The 22,395-nt window shown below is 41.6% G+C and overlaps 1 protein-coding gene across 2 annotated transcripts in view; it reads left to right on the forward strand.

Annotated features, from left to right (window-relative positions):
• Positions 1–22,163, forward strand: part of PDZD7 (PDZ domain containing 7) — a 56,489-nt gene extending 34,326 nt beyond the window's left edge. The window contains exons 10-17 of one of the 2 annotated variants that reach the window (XM_075842412.1): positions 1,045–1,086; positions 3,071–3,234; positions 5,157–5,248; positions 5,839–5,930; positions 15,704–15,775; positions 17,829–18,446; positions 19,861–19,961; positions 21,753–22,163. In XM_075842412.1, coding sequence (XP_075698527.1) covers positions 1,045–1,086; positions 3,071–3,234; positions 5,157–5,248; positions 5,839–5,930; positions 15,704–15,775; positions 17,829–18,446; positions 19,861–19,961; positions 21,753–21,905 — 1,334 coding nt within the window. In that variant the 3' untranslated portion in view covers positions 21,906–22,163. The remainder of the gene's footprint in view (positions 1–1,044; positions 1,087–3,070; positions 3,235–5,156; positions 5,249–5,838; positions 5,931–15,703; positions 15,776–17,828; positions 18,447–19,860; positions 19,962–21,752) is intronic. The other variant, XM_075842413.1, reaches the window with a different exon arrangement.
• Positions 22,164–22,395: the final 232 nt, after the last annotated feature.

Genomic DNA, 22,395 nt, shown 5'->3' on the forward strand with positions numbered 1-22,395 from the left:
CGCTGAGCCGCGTCGTTCCTGATCGGCTTTTCTCAGAAAGCCGATCAGAAAGCAAGTGGCTCAACGCTCACCTGAGTGCTTCTGGGCCTTCGTTTTAGCGATCGGTGGGGGTCTTTGTGCTCGGACCGCCACCGATCAAAACTTCTGACATGTCACTTTGACATGTCAGAAGTTTTCGGAAAGTTTAGTTACCCTTTAAAGGGGTTTTTAAAGATTTAACATTGATGTAGGATTAGGCCATCAATATGTGATTGCTTGGGCTCCAACACCCCCCTAGAGTGCCACAACCCCTTCACTGCAGTAATCAATATAACATTGCTCGCAGCCATGTGGCTGTGTCTGGTATTGCAGCTTACCCTCAGCTCAGCATGTCTGATGTGTGGGGTTTGTGTCCATTGAGTGTTGAGGGTGCATGCTTTGTATGTCCTTGTGTGTTTCCCATGTGTGTGTAACATGTGTAGTGAATGTCAATTGTAATTTTTTTTCCTTTTTTTAATTCGTATTGATATATTTTTTATATCTGAGGGATACTTTTATTGTGTTGTATGGCTTTGTTGGCCTCGTCGTTCTGCTAGGGGTCAGATTCCCACAGATCACACATTAAGCATAGTCGAAGCTTAGTCCATCAATGTCATATCCAGGAAAACCACTTTCGGATAAGTCCAGGGCTATACTATGGCATTAGTTGAATAGTTCCAGCTATAGATGGGTCATTCATCACCAATATTAACTGGATTGAGTTGCTCGGGACTACCTATATTATCAAATGTTCATGTATTACATGGTTGGTCATTCATTTGAAAGTATAGCCAGCTGACCCAGGATTTTTGAAGCTCGGCCCGCAGAGATCAGTTGCTCACTAGGTCGGCTTCGATTTAAAAGTGGATGTCTTCATGAGAGGTGGCGCTTTCATGCAATCTCTGTATATACTGGGTAAATTCTATTTTCTAAATATATGAATTCCGTATATAAATTGTCATTGTTACTAATGGATTCCAGTTAGTGTTTTTTCTACAATATGTAATATTGTTTCTATTTTTCTAGTTAATATTGTTCAGAAATTTATGATCAGAAGCCTGAAGAAGGGTAAATCAGTAATGTAATGTGTGTCATTTGTGATGTACATGCAACAATCGTATAAAGATGCATATACCTTATTTATTATCTACGTTCTAAAACTGGAGAAGAATATTCATTATTTTCATGTGTTTACTAAAATGTAAGAATTAGCTTTTTGGCAAACTTATCAATTCTTCCACTGTATTCTATGGGTCAGCAAAGTAACGAATCAACAATTGCTCATCTCTCATTTTTACTTCTTACTAAGTATTAATATTATTTGGTACTGAGTATCAAAAGTGTATTATTTTATTATTATTATTATTATTATTATTATTAATAGACTATGCTCTGTTAGCCAACACATTTCATGTAAAAATGTAACGTTATAAAAACATAGTGCCCCCTTGTGGCAAAATCCCCAAAAAGTAAGTCAGTCGTAATGTTTTTCCTGCCAAAAATTAGAGCATTATTCCAAAAAGTACTAATCAATAAACAAATATTTCAATCTATTCATTCAACGAAAATTATCTTTCTTTATGGTGATGCATCTTTGTAAGTGTTGGGGCAGTTACTAGCATGCTTTAATGTATTCTTATACCTTCCTCAAATTGGAAACCTGTTCTATAAATGTATATAGTAAATATATTTTAATCCAGCAACAGAAGGTCCCCGAAATATCAGATTCAGTAGAAATATAAGTTGTTCGGTTGTTACATCTGAAATACTGACCGGGTACATTATACACCTATCTGAATGAGATATTAGCGTGTAGTCCAAAATAAGATATTATTATAGAACATGCTACTACCACCAGATGTGGCCCCTTTTCAGAACAGTGTATGGACCCCAATCTTTCTACTAGCTTATTTGATGAAAGCGGGGTGCTAGTCGTAGAGCACTTCCTTAGTGGCTCTCCAGAATATCCCTCCACGGTCTGCTCTTCCGCTAGTAATGGTGAGTCATGGATGGAAATCCACTAGCGCAATCCCTTCCAAGTCATCAAAGGGACAGATGGGAGCACTTGTATTCTTTCAACATAGGAGTCGGCCCCGTGCCTACTGGGCCCCAGACCAAGAGATTCCCGACTATCAAGGCGGTTCCGTGTCAAAAATAAGTTCCTGCCGCTGTCCTGAACTATTACTTGCTGGATTAGGAAAATATTACTTTATATCATATTTCCATAATGTTTTGTGATGAAGTGTGACTAAGGAGGAAAAAAGTGTTAAAGGAAAAGTCTGTGCCAAACTGATACAGCCAAGAACAACATAGATATTTTCTTTGTTATGCCTTCACCAGGTATAACACAGTTTATCAGTTCTGCCTGAAGTGTTCCTCTAAGGCTTTACTGTAAAGTGTCACCAACACATCCTGGAGACGCGTTTTGCGGGTGGATCCCAAAGAATTTATAAGATGCGTTTTTATGAGTACTAAATCATTTCACAACATGGCTGCCTCAGATATTGGATGCACTTTAAAGTGAACGTTCACCCTGGAACACCATTTTGCTTTTAAAAAGTCTAAATAGGTTTCAAATTCTGAGTTGATGAATTTGCTAATATATATTTATAGTGGTCAGAGCTTTTGTTTTTCTGATACAGAGCTCCAAATCCCCTGCGTAGACAGAGATTGAAAAGATAACATGCTGGCTTCCTGAAGCCGCCACTAGAGGGAGCTGTGGTGCTTACTCGATACTGTTATAAATTGCACTCAATAATATCATAGTATGCAGTTACCTCCTGAGCGCCCTCTAGTGGTGGCTGCAGGCAGCACATTAACTTTTCAATTTAGGTTTTAGCAGGGGAAGACCCGACCGCTATAAAGATATGTTAAGGAATTAATCAGCACAGAATTTAGAAGCTAAATTGACATGATGATAAAAAGTGCAGATTCGCTTTAAAGTTCAGTTTACATGCCAGTGTTGATGAGGTTTGTTGCTTTTCTTCAAGTCTTCTGCAACTGGCTATAGTTTTAGAATTAAAAAATGTGAAATCCATCTACTTTGTCCTAGGTAAAGAGCGAACTCGTCCATTTTTCTTTGGTGCACAGCGGGATCTGAATGCACTCTACAATGGAGATATGTCTATGGAGGATCGATTGGCAGTTACCGAAGACATGGCCAGAAAACTACTCAATGAGGACGAAGTAGCTGCAGTGTTGCGTCATTGTAGAAGGGTAAGTGCATGATCGTTTCACGTCTACATGGGTTCAAGATGTAGATAACAGCAGTGGTTTTAATTTTTAAAAACAAAGTTATAAACAATGAGATTTATGCTAATTAGTTTCTTAATAGACAACTGGGCGTGTGTTTACTTTTTACCAACTGGGCGTTGTACAGAGAAGTGTATGAGGCTGACCAATCAGTGACCAATCAGCGTCATACACTTCTCATTGTTCTGGCCCAGCTTTTTTCACTGCATAATCACGCTGTAACAATGGGCTGGAACAATGAGAAGTGTATGACACTGATTGGTCACTGATTGGTCAGCTTCATACACTCCTCTGTACAACGCCCAGTTGGTAAACATTAAAAACACGCCCAGTTGTCTATTAAGAAACTAATTAGCATAAATCTAAAATTGCTCATAACTTGCTCAAAAATGACCGTTTTTCAAAATAAAAACCACTGCTGTTATCTACATTACAGCGCCGATCAGATTATGTAGGAGATAGGATGTAGAAGGGTAATTGGAAAAGGAAGGATCCTGCAACGCGCTGCTGCGTGCCTGCTTGTGAAATATTGGCAGTGATAGACGAAATGATAAATATATGTTTATTGTAAAACAATGATGGCTACGCGTTTCAACGCTGTACTAGCGTCTTTCTCAGGCCGCTAGTACAGCGCTGAAACGCGTAGCCATCATTGTTTTACAATAAACATATATTTATCATTTCGTCTATCACTGCCATTATTTCACAAGCAGCCACGAAGCAGCGCCTTGCAGGACCCTCCCTTATCCAATTACCCTTCTACATCCTAACAAGCGGTGACCGTATGGTTTACCGGTGTGAATCCTGGCAGCAGCATTTGTGTATTTTTTAGATTACCCTATCCAAGCACTACCTGGGTGAGCATAATTTACTACTGACATTTCACCCAGACCTAATTGATCTGCACCATGTAGGCGCCGTGCTTTTTTTATTTAAATATTATTTAAATATTTCTAGGAGTAAAAACATCAGAAAAAATAGAAAATCTTGCATTATACCTTTTAAGTAATATTATACAGTGCAAATATATAAAAGCCTAAAGTAAATCGAAATAAAATACACAAGAAAAAGGGGGAAAACACGTTATCAAATATCAAACTACACAAATGTACTTTATTTATTTTTTGAGTTTCAAAATGTAATTGTGTTGTACGATGTTAAAGACCCATTCATGGGTTGAAACGTTGCAAGTGTTTTTATGCTTGGTGGATAAATCAAATACACTAGTTTGGATTATCTTGAGTGCTGCAGTTCCTTTCTTCGATTGCATATTGATTGTCTCCCTTGGACCTGGGATTCTTTACTGCGTGCACCACCCATTTTTGGGGAGTTGTTCTTTCACACTGAAGAATTTTTTGTGGCTGTGCTGCTGTTTTCCAGAATATCTCCTACTTTGCCCGGCCCACCCAGCCCTAGGAACGTCGGCAGTGAGGACTAGGTCATGGGTGGGATTGGCATGGCAGGCAGCGGAGAGTCAAAGACAACGGCAAGGAAGCCTACTGGATTCATTAAGCACATGCACAAACTGCCTGAACAGCTCGTCCCTAAAAGTTGAAAGCGTAGATCGGGGGATACTGACTTGAGTAAGGGTAGATTTACATGAGAACATCCTTTTTTTTTTTTTCTGCCCGTGGTTTCATATTTGTGGCAAAAAAAAGTGTCATGCAAATATACCCTATTTTCTTTTTTTTATAAATTTTGACAAAATAACATTTGCTTCATGTGATTGGTCACCGCTCTGGCTAATAAAGGGGGGTCCTGATCATGGGACCCTCCTTTATGATGTCCATATGCCCTATTAGGACAATCCCTTTACGCTAAACCGAAGTTGTACTAGTTATGTGACCCCATAAAAACCATCAACATAACATGAAATTTTCTTATAGTATATACAGGAAGGAGGGATTGAAGATCTCGTTAGACCATTGCTGGCAATTCTAGACCGTCCCGAGAAGCTACTTCTTTTACGAGATATCAGGTAGGATAACCGAGTTCTCTGCTGTGCAAACCATGAAAAGAAAAACTATTCCTTCAATGCTCCTGTAAATAAAAGGTTGATACCTCCAGCAGGTCAGGAGTCGTGATGGGACAAAGAATTAAAAACAAAAGTTTTTCCTCAGTCACTGTCCGCAGGATAGGCCTTCGATGTTTGATTGGTGGGGGTCCTATCCCTGGGACCCCTGCCAATCATGAGTGAATGGGGCGGAGCTGCAGTACCCGATACAGCCACACGTAAGGACAAGCACTGTGTCTGTATAAATATTTAAAGGACTGAGACACTCGCTGATGAACAGTGGGGGTCCCATGGGTCAGACAGCCACATATCACATATTGATCATGGCATATCATAAGAACAGACCATAAATGTTTTAGTCCTGGAAAAAAACCTTTAATGGTTCCAAGAGTTCACCTAGCCTCCGTCTGTAATAACATTCTGTGATAAAATCCAGATTCAGCACTATGGCAAAGAATACCTGTCATTTATGATTTGGCAACTGACCCTTTAGGGTTCTCTACGCGAGTGCTGTATATTGACACATTTCTTGTATTCCATTTTATACACTGCAGAGGTTTGATTGCACTCACGGATCTTGGACGCTTCGACAGCATGGTTATCTCCCTGGAGATGGAAGCTTATGATGCCCTCAAGAGCAGATCAGGTAGATTAATATTTTATAAATCTTTGAAATATTATTCTAAATAATGAAGACATTTTCTAATCCACACAAGTAACTGAAGTGCACGCTATAACATTCAATATGGGACAGCGCACAGGGTAGATAGAGGACAATTGATTTCTACTATGTGTTTATTTATAAGAAAAGTTACCTGTTGGAGACTTTCTGTAAGGGCTTATTCAGATGAACGGGATATACGTCCGTGCAACGCGCGTGATTTTCACGCGCGTCGCACGGACCTATATTAGTCTATTGGGCAGTGCAGACAGTTGCGTGATTTTGTGAGTCCGCTGCGAAAAAGTCACGACATGTCCGTTCTTTGGGCGTTTTTCGCGCATCACGCACCCATTGAAGTCAATGGGTGCGTGAAAATCACCCATGCCACACGGAAGCAACAGCTGTGAAAAGGATTCGCGCAACAGCTGTGAAAAGGATGAATGAAAACAGCAAAGCACCACGTGCTTTTCTGCTTACAAACATCCAAACGGAGTGTCATAATGATGGCGGCTGCGCGAAAAGCACGCAGCCGCGCATCATACGGGGCTGACACACGGAGCTGTCAAGTGCCTTTTGCGCGCGCAAAAGCCGCGGTTTTTGCACGTGCAAAACGCACACGCTCGTGCAAATCCGGCCTAAGGGAAATTATTTTATTGCCACTATCCGTATCCTTGTATCTCATCTCATGCAATGCATTACTCATGTCCTATGCCCTTGTTGTACCTGTATTACTATGTGTGTCCACCAGAGGGCATCAGTGCTTGAAAATATTAGTCTAGAGCTATACGGCAACACTTGGTCAGATTTTTGGTTGCAAGGTCGCTCATTACTTTTTTTTTCCCATAAAGAAACATTAGGATGTGTCACAATAATCCATTTATTTTACCAGTGTGTGATAATTTGGGAAATGATACTTGACATTATCACTGCTCTCCCAGACAGAAAAAAACATTCTTTTTAAATGAACTTTGCAACTTTTTCTACAGATTGGAAGAGACCAAACAATATGTTGGCACTGTGCATGGCACCTTTTAGTTGTCATGGTGGCGGTTATTACTGTAGGTATCATGGTTAGCAGCGCTTTGGAGTGGAGTCCGTGTCTGGCTGTGTAATACACACACTTTAGCTGCTGCATTAATGCTAAGCGAAAAAAACGCTAAGAAATTGACCTGCGGGGCATTTTTTTTAATCTGCAGCATGTCAATTGTATTTGCGTAATCACTGCTTTTTTTTGTTGTGGGTTTTCCCTATTTAATTCAATGGGGAGTTAAAGGTAATGTGTCGTTAGAAAATTTTTTTTTTTTAGTTAAAATTTGAGAATACACACTCGCTCTAGTGAGCTCACAGAATCCCCCCTCCTTTATCCTGGCTAGTGCCGGGAGAAACGAGGGGATTGAACGGTCAAACCTCCTACACTGTGTGTGGCAATTTTTTGAGCGAATGCACAGTGCAGGAGGATTAGATACAGTAGTAATCACACACTAAAACACGTACATACACAGAAATAACTTACCTGCTCCTGCCGCCGCCGCTCCCTCCGGTCCGTCCGCTCCGTCTGCTCCCTCCGCTCCAAGTGCACAAGTCCAGAAGCCGCGACCGGAAGTAGTAATCTTACTGTCAGGCCGCGGCTTCCAGTCCACAAGAAAATGGCGCCGGACGTCGCTCGGCCGAAGACCTTCCATTTGGACTGTGTGGGAGCGGCGCATGCGCTGTTCCCACACAGACGGCGTACAGCATAGTGGATAGAACGGGTCCCGTTCGCATTCACTATGGGGCTGTATGTGCCGTATTCTATGTCTGTATGTGTCGTTAATCGACACATACAGAGATGGAAAAAAAAATGGCAGCCCCCATAGACAAGAAAAAGTTAAAAAATAAAAAAAAGGAAAACACAAACACACAAATAAATAAAAAATGTTTTTAATAAAACACTAAAAGCAAATTGATATAAAAAAATTTTTTTTCGCTACACTCGTCCTTTAAGACCTGCAACAAACAGCAGTTGTTGTGATTTTTGCAGCGGAAAAGCTGCGATTTTGCAGCAAAAATCGCAACTCTGAAAAAAATCTCATTCTTATCCAGAATTCTGTGCTTCTTCGTCCAGTCCAGCCTCCTGGGATGACGTTTCTTGTCATGTGACCGCTTCAGCTAATCACAGGCTGCAGCGGTCACATGGGATGAAACGTCATCTGAGGAGGCCGGACTGCATGATGGCAGAGGGACGAGTCGCCGTGGCTACGGGTAAGTATGAAACTTGACACTTGAATGACATTTCGGCTGAAAAACTGCACCACAATGTGTTGCAGTTTTTCGTCCGGAATTCCCTGCGGTGACCTGGGCGGATACGCTGTTTGCTTTTACACAGCGTATCCGCCCTATCTGAACATAGCCGTTAGGAATAAAAATACTAGAAGTAATGAATAGAAGGTAACCAATCACACATAAAATATGTGAACGATAGACCGCATGTGTGTGCACCACCTAGGTAAGTATGTATAATTGTGGAAGGGGAAAGTATGTGGTCTAGTAATATATAACTTTTATTAATTTGGTTAAAATAGACAATATGTAGTAAAAGTTCCAATGAGTGCAAATGAGTATGTGTGAGTGACCCCCAAACTCACATACCCTGTAGGCCAAATAAACAGTGTGACATGTGTGTGTCACTGACACTAAAACCACAATGAGATAAGCACCTAGTTCTTGTGCTACCGTACAATTGACTTGCAGCGCTGTCTGAAATGGTCCAGATGCAATCTCCCACAGCGGTGCCCGCAGGTTAAAGCAGAGCAGCAATGTGGGGGATGTGTGGAGCTAATGCCCGACCTCTCCGGACAGAGAGATATTGCAGCGGCGCCCTAGCGAGGGAGAGCTGAGGCAGTACAATCGTCCGGAGTGTTCGGCTGCAGTCTTGACGAATGAGACCCCCGCAGCGGTGCCCTGCCTTGGTCAGCAGAGCGGCAGTGCGGTGGTTCCCATCCGGAACTGCAACGCGGCAGGGGCGAGATATTCTCGCTGGATTGTGTCTGGCCGGTCAGACCACGGACGGATAGTCGGCTGCAGCGGCGTCCCAGCAGGCAGTACTGGGACGGAGATGCAGGAGAGACCCTCCGGTGTGGTGGGACGCTGGAGGTTGTTCTCAGGTTCCCACAGACGGAGAAAGGAGGTGATCGCCAAATCACGCAACACCGCCCGGATAGAGCCACGCGAGGTTGCACTGAGTCTCGCGAGACCTCGCTGGTACACGTACAGGACTACTGAGCCTGTACGCTTGTAGCAATGAAATTAGCTACATACAGACTAATAATGTACTATGTAGCTAGAGGCCATTGTGTTGCACATTGAAATATTTAAAGGACAGGTGTCGCGAAAAAAATTTTTTTTATATCAAGTTGATTTTAGTGTTTTATTAAAATTTATTTTATTTATTTGTGTGTTTGTGTTTAACTTTTTTTTTTTCTTCTAACTTTTATTTCACTGTGGGGGCTGCCATTTTTTTTTCATCTCTGATTAACGACACATACAGAGATGGAATACGGCAATGGAATACGGCACATACATCCCCATAGAGAATGGGAACGGGAGCCGTTCCATTCACTATGCTGTACGCCGTCTGTGTGGGAACGGTGCTTGCGCTGCTCCCACACAGTCCAAATGGAAGGTCTTCGGCCGAGCGACATCCGGCGCCATTTTCTTGTGGATTGGAAGCCGCGGCCGGACAGTAAGATTACTACTTCCGGTCGCGGCTTCCGGACATGTGTTCAGAAGCGAGCGGACGGACCGGAGGGAGCAGCGGCGGCGGCAGCGGCATGTAAGTTATGTCTGTGTATGTTTGTGTTTTAGTGTGTGATTACCACTGTATGTAAGCCTACTACACTGTGTATTCGCTCAAAAAATGGCGGCACATCGTGTAGGAGGTTTGAACATTCAATCCCCTCCTTTCTCCTGGCACTAGTCAGGATAAAGGAGGGGGGATTGTTTGAGGACGCTAGAGCGAGTGTGTCTTCTCAAATTTTGCAGCATAAAGCAATGTGGTTGCTTTACCACATGCCAATGCTGCAATTTTGGGAATTGCTCCCTCTAGTGACCAGCACAGGGAAATGTTATAAATTAGAATCTAATTTATAATATTTCCTGACTTGTGAAAAAATTAAAAAAATTATAACAATGTCTAATCATGTATATAATAACTGTTTAACTAAAAAAAAAAAAAATTCTACCGACACATTCCCTTTAAAACTAGTTAGCACCCGATGCGCGTTTCGCCAGGGGTGGGGGACTGCCATTACACTGCCCAATAAATAGGGTCAAAACAGTCTGAGCGGCCAATCAAAAAGTCTGAGGCACAAATTAATGTGTAATTCATGTCGAAATAGTGAGTAACTGAATTAAAAAAGAGAATTATTCTATTATAGAATATTGGCTCTATCCGGGCGGTGTTGCGTGATTTGGCGCTCACCTGCTCTCCCCATCTGTGGGAACCTGAGAACAACCTCCAGCGTCTCACACCTGAGGGTCTCTCCTGCATCGCCGTCCCAGTACTGCCTGCTGGGATGCCGACTATCAGTCCGTGGTCTGACCGGCTGGGCACAATCCAGCGAGAATATCTCGCCCCTGCCGCCTTGCAGTTCCGGACGGCACCCACCGCACTGACGCTCTGCTGACCAAGGTAGGGCGCCGCTGCGGGGGGTCTCATTCGTCAAGACTGCAGCCGAACACACCGGACGTTTACCCTGCCATTCCTGGGAGCCCCGTAGGAATGGAGTTCCTATCCGTTTTTAAATTGATTGTTAATGGCTGCACAGTGTTGCTGGTAAAACTGCTGTTTAGCTTCAAAATTGTGTGGCCAATAACAATCTATTTTAAAACTGCACCTATTTGTGGTAAAATCGCATGCCGGCGTGGTTTTCGGACATCCGGCGGCCACTCCTCATGGCTCTGTACTTTTAACTCTATAATTTCTAGAGCGCACAGCTTAGAGGGAATCAGGGTGATCAGTCTGTTTGTAAGAAGTACTTTTTTTGTGCTTCCTTTTTCTTCAAGAAGAGGCGCTTCAGCAGCTGCTGTTTGTATCCAGCTCTGTTTGCTCTGGAATTTTTCTCCTTTCTGATAGGGTTTCAGTGATTATGGCAGCAAGAATATAATAGTCTGCAGTGCTGCTCTTGACATCAAAACAGAAACCATAACACTAATGTGAATAGAGCCTTATACAGTCCAGAGGCCCAGCTGCTGCAAAACATAAAAATGCATCTGCTATAGACATTCTTTAGAAAAAGAATGAGAGTGTTTCGGATATATCAATAAACGATGGACAGGAAGCTCCCCATTCTCTACTAAAAGAGGTTCTGCAGCAGCTGAGGTGTGTTATACGGAATAATGTAAACACTACTATCAATAATTAAGAATATTAGGAGTCATCTCAGAGTTCTGTGACCTGTATATATGGCCTCAGTCTGTGGCCTCCTGCATTAATGTGGTCACTATACTTCTCGGTGACTGCTAATATTCTCAATTTACAGTAGGGGGCACTTTATCCCACATATTATAACATTTGAAAATGATTTGTTCAAACGCACAGAAAACATATTGGTGACCGATTTTAAATTTTGAGCCTTTTCTGGACTTTTTTTGATATTTTCACTCATAGCTGTGGATCCCACTTAGAGCAATAAGAAGCTCTGAACTTTCCCCTGTCCAGCGCTTTTCCTTGCCTGGAAAGATCTTCCTTTCGCACACACTCAATATAGTCTCCAGCTGTCGAGAGCGGAGGTGGTGGGGAGGTCAATGTTTCTAATTACAAAACTGCAAGGTTCGTAGTCGACCTTGGTTGGAATCCCACCCTCAGTCACGTGTTGCTTTGGCTCAGCCACTTTCTAAGTTCATAGTAAGAAATAGCAGCGGTTTGTCTTCCTTTTGTAAAGGTTCTTAGCATTGACACCAATGACCATGTTTCATGCAACCTACATTCCATAATTAAAAATCATTACCCTCAAGGGTCACCCCCAGACTGTCCATACCCATGATGGCCCTTCATTCTGCCGTCATTTTTGGAGAAAAAATACTCTTGATGGGCAGGCCGACTATTGGTCTTTTTTTTTTTCTCACCCCTGGAGAACTCATGCCAGTGGTCTCTATAGGACTGATTCTTATACCAGGTCAAGGCCATCCTGGCAGTATATTTTGACATAAATATAATTTATATGCAACTCACTGACATCACTCATAGACATAAGTTAAGTTAGTTCAACCCATTATCAACCAATTATTATTATGCAATGTTAATCCAGTGAAGGGCAAAACAACCTCCATGAGGCAGAAAATAATTTTACTCATTGCAGCAGAAAAAAATTCCAGGATCAATGACCTATCTCCAGTAATCTAGTAACCATAAATTGCCGTATTTTTACATTTAAGAAAAGCATCCAGGCCGCTCTGGCAGAGAATTCCATAGTCTCACTGCTCTTACAGTAAAGAATCCCCTTCTATGTTGCTGTAGAAACCGTCTTTACTGTAGATGTAGAGAATGCTCCCTTGTTATAGTTTCAGGTATGAACAGGGGATCATTAGACAGAACCTTGTACTGATCTCGGGTTACAATCTTAATTCCCTTTTAACTTATATTCCAGACTTTTAGTTATCATGATTTTCATATGTTCTTAAGGTCCTTTTACATATGGGCCGTGAAAATTAACCGCTCCTTTCACAAGGAGCAATGATTGATTATGTATTAGAGAAGAGTGGTTGTTACTACGATCGCTCGTCCGCATGCATTTCCATCATGTCGGCAGCACATCTCCGTGTTTACACAGGGGGATGTGCTGCCGACTGCAATAATCTTTATTGCTGCATAAACGCAATAATCAGTAAAAGGTAAGGTGGAAGGGAAATTTTCCAGGTTGGGAGTAGTAGACACCTGGGTGCCTTCAGCATAACAATGGTGGTGACATGGGCCAGTTTTATAGAAAATGCCTACGTTACAAGTCGATGTTTCGGGAATAGTTAGTAAAGTAAATTACAACTTACCGATAGGAGCCTGGGTAGGGAGTCCAGAGGCATCGAGCGTGTGCACATGGCGCACAGGACATTACATTTTGCTTTACTGTACCCCAGCTGTATAACTAAATGGTGGTGGTTTAGTATCTCCAAACCTACTGATAGGTTCCCTTTAGGGGTAAGTCCGAACGGAGCAGCACTTACACGGTCGTGACGCGGCCAACAACTGCACCAACAACATGTTTGGCACGCCTGTCAACTAGCCATGTGTTATAGGCTATGTACACCTTTGAAAAAGATACGCATAATATGTGTGTGTGTGTGTGTGTGTGTGTGTGTGTATGTATATATATATATATATATATATATATATATATATATATATATATATACATATGTATGTATGTATGTGTGTATATATATATATATATATACACATATGTAGGTGTGTGTATATATATATGTATGTATGTGTATATATATATATATATATATATATATATGTGTGTGTGTCAGTTGCAACTTTCTAATTACTTTGTATTCAAAATTATCTTTACTTTTTGAGATACAGCTGCATAGTATCCTGTATACAGAGCAGCTGTATCGTGTGCTGAGGCCTGAATGCGTCAGGTCAGTGGCACTGACGGGTTCAGTATCAGCGGGTCCTGCGTGTATCTGACACGCAGAATTGAGCTGTTACCAATCACATCTAAATTCATAACATAGATGTGATCGATTACAGGTATACACACACTGATACACATTTTTATTAAAAAAATAAAACAAAAAGTTTTCAAATGTTTAATAACCGCTCGATTTTGCAGGTAAAGGGCCGTTTTACCCACGATAACCTGCGGCCATTAACAGGCTAATGCGTAACGACCGTGTCCGTACTGCTCCGTTTGGACTTACCCTAACTCTCATGGACCCCTTACAATTCGGTTTTCAAACAGTCTCTAAATGCAATCTAAAGAATAAACCCTAGCTGCATGAGAACATGATGGTGGTTACGTGAGTGCAAACCTAGTGAAAGGCTTCATTTAAGATGCTCGTACACATTAGGTGAACAACAAACGTACCCGCCAATTTTGGAGAGACCAGCCGACCGTCTAATATGTATGTGGGTGTCCAGACTCAACATGCCTGATCCTTTGTTCTCCGGGGAGACAAGCCACCAGCATGCATGTGTATGGTGGGGTTGGGAAGAATAGATGTCGGCCGAACAAGCATTCGCCTTTCAGCTATCGAAGGTGTGTGGCCACTATAAGCAGAGAGACAGTTGACTAGAAAAAAAAAATGCACCATGCAGTTGATTTGGGTAGTAATTATGCAGGGAAAATAATACTGAGGTCAGACAAGAGTCTAGTAATAAAAAGTAGCTAATAGTCAATTCCAAAGTAATAAATATCTAAAAGAAAACTCCTTCTCTAGGCCAGACTATGGTTATTCCTGGGTGTACTCCCATACACTGCACCTGGCAATACCAATTAGTACAGTATTTTTGTCCTTAATAAATACCTGATCAGACACACTTACAGTGTGAATGGATAGGAATGAAGAACACCCACAAGACATTCCAGAACTAATGCTTCTCATTGAGGCAGAGGTGGTACTGGAACACTCAGGACTTCCCACTGTGGCTTTCACACAGCTGTCACTGGGCAGCGTACCTTCTTAGTGAGATGGTACTTTGCGTTTTGAGTATTTACTGTCGGTGTCATGATAATTGGATATAGATAGAGTTATTACTCTAAAATGCTGATGCACCACAATGTCACAATGTTTTTCCAGAAGATTTGGAGTTTTCCCACAAGGGACGTTTATGACATATCCACAGGATATGTCATAAATGTCAGATAGATGCGGGTCCCACCTCTGGGACCCGCATCTATCTCTGGAACGGGGCCACCTAAACCCTGTTCTAGCTTTGTCTGCTATTCTGACTCCCGGCCACTTCCTGACTTTATGATCGGGAGTTACGAAAACAGCATAGCTCGCTGAGCTACGCTGTTTCCGTAACTCCCATAGTAGTGAATAGCAGTTATGGAAGCAGCGAAGCATGCGAGCTACGCTGTTTCCATAACTACCATTCAGTTCTATGGGGCTTACGAAATCAGCATAGCTCCAGAGAGCTACGCTGTTTTCACCTTCATGGTCGGAAATCAGCCGACACACACAGAGGGTTTAGGGGCCCCGCTCTAGAGATAGGTGCGACCCGCATCTATATGACATTTATGACAGATCCTGTGGATATCAGAAAAAGCGTGGTTGAACAGCAGCACACGTCTCACAAATTTCAATCAATATGTTCTTTTATTGGTCAAACAACCAGTAAAAAAATGGCAACTTTCGACCCGTGACATGACCTGATACAGTGTCATGTCATTTCTTCAGACGTAAATGGAGCCGTTTTCCATGGACTCCATGGAAAACCAGCTCCAGTTACGTCCGTAATGGACGCGGCGTTCAAGCGCCTGCACATGCCGTTGCGGCTGAAATGACGGGGCTGTTTTCTCCTGAAAACAGCCCCGTAATTTCAGCCGTTACGGACGCCGTGTGAACATACCCTAAGGGAGTATGATGCTGTGTGGGCTTAATCGGGTGTGTATGGGCGGGGATTGGGTGAGATTAGACGCGTGGATTAAAATAAAAAATAATTGTTCCTCTTTGTGATACTTGAATGTTGGGAGGTATGGGAAAACCCCTTTAAATAAGACTTTTCTCTAATTCCAATGTTTTCATTTATTTTATGTTGTGTATTCTAGTGACTTCTCCTGCACTCTGGCCGGCCATGTCCAGCACACTTCCCAAGAAACATCTTGTCACACCAGTTCCTGGTTAGTAATGAGTTAAATGTTTCACTGAATGTGACTGCAATTCTTAAAGGAACACTAAACATAGAAAATACATAAACAGAAAAAAAAAACATTTCAGCATTTCATTGCAGGGATGGTCTAGGATTAGAAGAAAAAAAAAAAAGACATGGCTGCTTTCTTCAAGAAACAGTTCAACACCTATCCATGTGTTATGTTTGGTAATGCAGCTCAGCTCCATTGAAGTGAATACCGTGGAGCTGCAATACCACTCACAACCTGTGGACAGGTGTGGCACTGTTTCTGGAGAAAAAGCAGTAATCTTTTTCTAATCCTGAACAACTCCTTTAATCTTCTTCTCTCAAAGCTGAGAAATATATATATAATTAATGTATCCCATGAGATCAGCCATTTTTACCCTCCTCGTTCTCACAAACCTTGACTGGCTCTAAGACAACCTGCTGCAGAAGGAGCCTTCCCCACTGCTCTGTCTGCAATAGGATTCATGTTACAATACAATTCTAAGCCCCACCCCGAAGTTGTAAAATGGAAATTAACATGAAATGAACCCATGTTTTCTACAACATTTCTATAGGACTGTTTCAGGAACATGCAAATTCTGACAAACGCTGCGGGCAAGTTGATCTCCTATTTACCTTTATCAAAACATTTTAGTGTTCCTTTAAATTATTTACATAATATGTAAATGATATGTTAAATCTACTGTATATGAATACAGTATAAAGAGGTACTAAAAGTCCTAAAGTCTAGTCTCTGCATTCAACCACACAGCAAATGTACAATCTACTGCCCGCTAGTACTGGCCTGTTCAGGCTGGAAAATGCAGACATTAGTGTTCATTTAAAGGGGTTTTCCCAGAATCCTAAATTATCACCTATCCACAGGATAAGTGATAAAAATCTGATCGCTGGGGGCCCCACTGGTGTGACGCCCACCGATCATGAGAACGGGGGTCCCGAACCCCCAGTTTTCCCTCGCTTGTCAACCGCAGTGAGGAGGACATTGAATGGAGCGGCGGTCAACTATACACGCTACTGCTCCATTAAAAGTCTATGGGAATGATGGAAACAGCCAAGTACAGCCATTCGCCGCTCCATTAAAGCTCCTCCTTACTCTCATGATCGGTAGGGGTCCCAGCGGTGGGACCCCCAGCGATCAAAAAATTGGGACATATGCTGTGGATAGGTGATAATTTTCTTTTGGACTTCTTGTCAACAATCCAATCAAAGGGGTTTTCCCAGAATCATAAACTTTGTCCGCTGATTTGGTCAATACTTTAATATCTCCAGTTCTGATTACCTCCAGAAACATTATATATTAACAGCTCTTTCTAGAGGATTCACCTTTATAAACTGATAGCTTAAGGTTGGTTTTCCACAGTGCAGATTTGCTGCAGACTTTGCTTGCGGTTTTTTTTTTTAGCCAAAACCATTATTGGATCCAGCAGAGGAGACCTATAAGGCCTTTATTTTAGCCAAAACCAGGCCGTTCCTGGTTTTGGCTAAAAAAAAAAAAAACGCAACCAAAATCTGCAGCATATCTGCACTGTGGGAACCCAACTTCAGGCTACATTCAGACGAGCGTGTACGATTTGCGCATGTAAGAAATGCAGCGTTTTTCCAACATTTCATGTCCGTGTGCGTTGCGTATTGGCATCAGTGTGCTTTGCATGTGGCATGTGTTTTTCACGTCCGTGCAAGCACTTTTTTATTATTTATTTCTCTACTTTTCCATGTAACTGATGCGTGACACACGGATGTCGACCGTGTGCTGTCCGTGGTTTTTACGCACCCATAGACTTCAATGGGCGACTAGGTGTGCAAAACGCACCAATATAGGACATGCAGTGAGTTTCACGCAATTGACACTCACTGCATAAAACTCACGCATATCTGAATAGCCCCATTGAAATGAATGGGTCCGTGTGCTGTGAGTTATTTCAATGCACGGCACACGGACGAGGATTACGCATGTCTGAATGAGCCCTACCTGTAGGTTTAGTGCTCTTTTTAGAAAAATATTTACTCTTTTTTTTTTTTTTTCTTTTTTAAATCAGATCACAGAGGAGCCTTCCAACTTAAGCCAGTAGAAGACATAAGCAATGATAAAATGCTGATAGGGGAATTGGAGAGGCTACAGATATCACATACTACAAATATAAAACGGACACATTCTAAAAACTTTATCCCACTTGAAGATGTGCCAGTCGATTTATATGATTCCCAAAACATAACTTTAAGTAAGTCTTCCTCTAGGCCTGCAAGACCAAATTGGCTTCTTACTGAACCCACAAAGTCTTCTACTTTATCCCAAGTGTCCTCATCTCTGCCCAATGATAATAAGTCTTTGCCTACGAGGAGTAGAAAAGACCAAAAAGACTCAAGTGAGAACTCAAAGGCATCAAGAACTACTCGCAGTAGATCTAGAGAAAAAAAAGACAATGCTTATTCTGTGCTTAACAAACCCAAGAAATCCAGGCCAATCTTATCTCAGATTTTTGGTGGTGTTTCTCTGAGTGCTTCAAATCTTGACATCAAGCTGAAGCCTATGAAATTGGAGATGGTGACCAATCCTTCAAATACTGATCTGGTGTCACAAAATGGCTTCAGTGATGAGAAGAAGGAGGAATATGAGCTTGTGACCGTGTCGGTCTCCAAAATGAAGCAGTCGTTGGGTAAGCTACATGTTTATTGCCCTGATTTCATAACAATAGTCTCGAGTATTATTTCCTGTTGCCCTTTAAATAAGATACAAAATTTGGGCATACATATTACATTTCTTGCAGAAAAATCCTTTGACTAACAATTGACTTACAATTCCCAAATTAACAAGTCTTGTAGGTAACGTACCTATCAATATCAAACAGACGGAAATGGGGGGTCGACAGACCCCTCTGGAAAAACCGCACCATTTATGTCTCAGGAGAACAATAGAATTTGAGTATGATAATCTAACTGTCCAACTTCATACATGCTACCATGCTTGCGTTTGGAAACCCCCGACTGACTGACAGCACAACTGCCATTAGGATGTAATTGAAGGGTGAAGCCTAAAGCAGAGCGGTCTTGTTGAACATCCATGTTATAGAACAGAAGGAGCGTAGTTTTCTCTACTCATGCTTGGCTTAGGAGTCCGGGGGGCGGTTCTACTCAGTGATTGGCCGCTATCTCTGTATGCATCCTCACACAGACAAGGCAGTCAATCATTGAGTCACTCCACCCACTGGACCCATAAAGCCAATGGGATCAAGGTTTTAAATAAAAAAATGACAAGTTATACTGAATCTTTTCCTATAAAACTATACATCAATCTACTCCGCTCCTTCTGCAGATAAGGCAGGATGTTCCTTGAATGGAACCTGTCATCAAATATAGAGCCCCTAAACTGCCGCCATAGTATTATACATGGTGGTAATAGGATTCTATAGATTTCACTCTCTGAAATATCCCATGTAGCATCAAAGAAAAAATAAAGTCATAAAGTAGCGGCAGTGCGCGCTACCTATGAAGAGTTTTGGGGCGGTCTCGGTTCTCAGGAGTCATGCAGTCCTGGCTTAAATTGATGACCCACACGTCAGGATAGACCATTACAAGCCAGCTCCAGCTGCATCCAGTACATAGGCAGGCAAGTGGGGTGCACTGACCTCCACTTAATCTGCGCATGCGCCAGAGCTGATGTACCCCGGCCTGTGGGGCAGCAATCAAGCCAGGACTGTATGAGTCTTGAGGACCAGGTCCGCTACCATGACTCTTCACAGGTAGCGTGCACTACTTCATAACTTTATTTTTTCCTCTATGCTGCAAGGGTCATTTCAGAGAGTGACATCTTTAGAAACCTATTACAATTTTATATAATGCTATGGCGGCGATTTAGGGAATGTACATATGAGAACAGGTTTCCTTTAACACTGATGATTTTTAAGGGAAATGTTTGCTTTAAAGAAATTGGGTTTATCTTCAATCGCAGACTTGGAAAGGTTAATAAAGAGTCATCAGATGTGTGATGTATGAAATAGGGTTAATTGTAATTTTAATATACCTCTGTCAAGTCCTAAATAAATAATTATAATACATTTACATTTATTATAGGAATAAGCATTTCTGGGGGCATCGAATCGAAAATTCAACCAATGGTTAAAATAGAGAAGATCTTTCCAGGAGGAGCAGCTTTTGTCAGTGGTGAACTGCAGGTAATAATAATATGATCTTGATACTCGGCAATTACCATTTCACTACTTTTATTTTTTTAATTGTAAGCTTCACAAAGGAAACCTAAATTATTTTGGTGTGGTCTTAAGATCTGGGACTACGATTACACCTTAGTACCAAATTAAAATTCATAAACTGGGTGAGCTTTTTACTCTGACCTGAAGAAGTGACAACCATTTGTGAAAATCGTGGCAAAAATCACAATTTGACCGCAACATTTAGAGGTTTTCACTTCCTTACTTCCCAGTGGTTAAAATATAAAAGTAGAGCACATTTTATGCTCAGAATATCAGTAGTCACTTCTCCAGCATTCATCCAGGTAATATAGTAAGCCATTACTACCTACAGAAAATATTGAGTAACTGTTTGATTACTTTGCTTTACAGTTTTTGAATTGCTTGACTTGAGGGGGATATAATACATACACTGTATCGCCAATAGTTGTTGCGGTCAGCAATTTTAGCCACACCTCTTAATTTATTTGTCGCATGCGGGGCCCTTCACGGGCCACAAAGCAAAATCCACGGCATCTACGAGCTGGCTTAGATTTCCACTAAGATTTACTATAATTATAGTCAATTAGATGGTCTGTTAGTGGCCCCACCCCTTTAACCAAGCCCCATCCGCTTTCCAAAGTGGCTTGAGCGCAAGAAAGCCGCAAAAAGTCGCAAATTTGCAATTTTGTTTTTTTTAACCCCATAATACCGGCATAAAGCTTTTCTTAAAATCCCCGCCCCCCCAATGTCTTTAAGCGAATGGGTGCCACTGTGATAAAACTGATTTCACAAGCCCACATCAAAATAAATGACTGTACTTCGTGGATCTAGTAATGCCCCTGTACAAAGTCCGTAATGGATCCCCCACCTCGGTGACTGTAAAGTGAACTGCAGTAAAGCAAATAGCAGCGTAAAAATATCTAAAATACATTCAAAGGATGGATAGTAAATTGATATATAGATGTAGCATGTGCCAACTTGATGAACAATGCGCAACATTTTACATAGGGTGCCCTGGCGCAGTACGCGATTCACATAACGTGCTGTTCTAATAGTAAATGTATTAGAATGGTACGCTAAATAGAGTAGCACGCTGTGGCACCCTACGCAAATAGAGTAGTGCACCGTTTGTCAAGTGGAGCTTGCTACATCTGTATCAGATCTTCTGTAGAAAGGAGAATACACACAGCTAGATATCAGAAAACTCCTATCTTTGTTTTTCTCCCAAAAAATAACAATATTCCAGTATCTGAGTGGGGTCTCTGGCCCAAAGCAGACCAATATATACATATGCAGATGAAACTAGGATAACAAAATTACAGTAATAGAAGAATTATTTATTTTTGATTTTATGTATTTTTGAATAAGAATAAAAACGATTGAAAATAAGGCTAGATTCACAAGGGCGTTGCGCATCTCGGACGTAAAAGACGGCCATTTTTCACGTCCGAGGTGCATCCGTGCTCTGCGCTGCCGGACGCGATATCACGCATCCCCCATAGACTAGAGTCTATGGAGGGATGCGTGAAGCGTGAAAAAATAGGACATGTCCTATTTTCACACGGACCGTTGAAACAATGGCCGTGTGAACGGCCACATTGAATTATATAGGTCCGTGTGAACGGCCACATTGAATTATATAGGTCCGTGTGACGGCCGTTGTTTCAATGGCCGTCACACGGACATTTAACGCATTCGTGTGAATAAGGCCTAAATGAAAATAATGAAATATAACAAATAATTGGTCACTGAAACACGAGTTTACTAAATTTCTAGGCTGGCTATGAACTGGTGTCGGTTGACGGAGAGACACTGCAGAATGTGACACACCAGCGGGCAGTGGATGTGATTCGTCAGTCATACAGCAACAAACAAAAGGAGCCTATGGAGCTGGTTGTTAAAATTCCAAAACAAACTGAACAACAATAACATTAAGTTTTCCCTTATGTCGTCGCTGAGCTTCAAGGAACAAAAAAAACATTTTGGCCACTGCTAGAGCCAGCACCATCTGTTATCATTGCAAGTGCCTAATGTGTTTCCCTACGTCTTCCTCTAAACCCGTGCACCTTCTGGACTGTCCTATCTTAATCAGTACCGAAAGCTACATATAATTCATTGTATATATACGTACAGAGCTGAAGACAGACCATGCTGACTTTTTATTTTTAATAATAATGTAAATACTTTTGTAGAATGTAATAATAAAAGTTTTTACACCACTAATAAAGTGAAAACAAAATTGGTTCTGTCTGTTTGAAAAGTTCACATAAAAAAAAATCTTCCAAATGACAAATGATTTAAATAATATGAACAGTAAAATATAAATTCAGTCTTGCATTAAAAAAACAAAACCCAACCCTAGCATGGAGAGTCAAAGTTCCCATCCATTCTTTACCCAAGGGCGTACAACGAAGTCAGA

This window comes from Rhinoderma darwinii, chromosome 11 (assembly GCF_050947455.1).
Source record: "Rhinoderma darwinii isolate aRhiDar2 chromosome 11, aRhiDar2.hap1, whole genome shotgun sequence".
Lineage (NCBI taxonomy): Eukaryota > Metazoa > Chordata > Amphibia > Anura > Rhinodermatidae > Rhinoderma > Rhinoderma darwinii.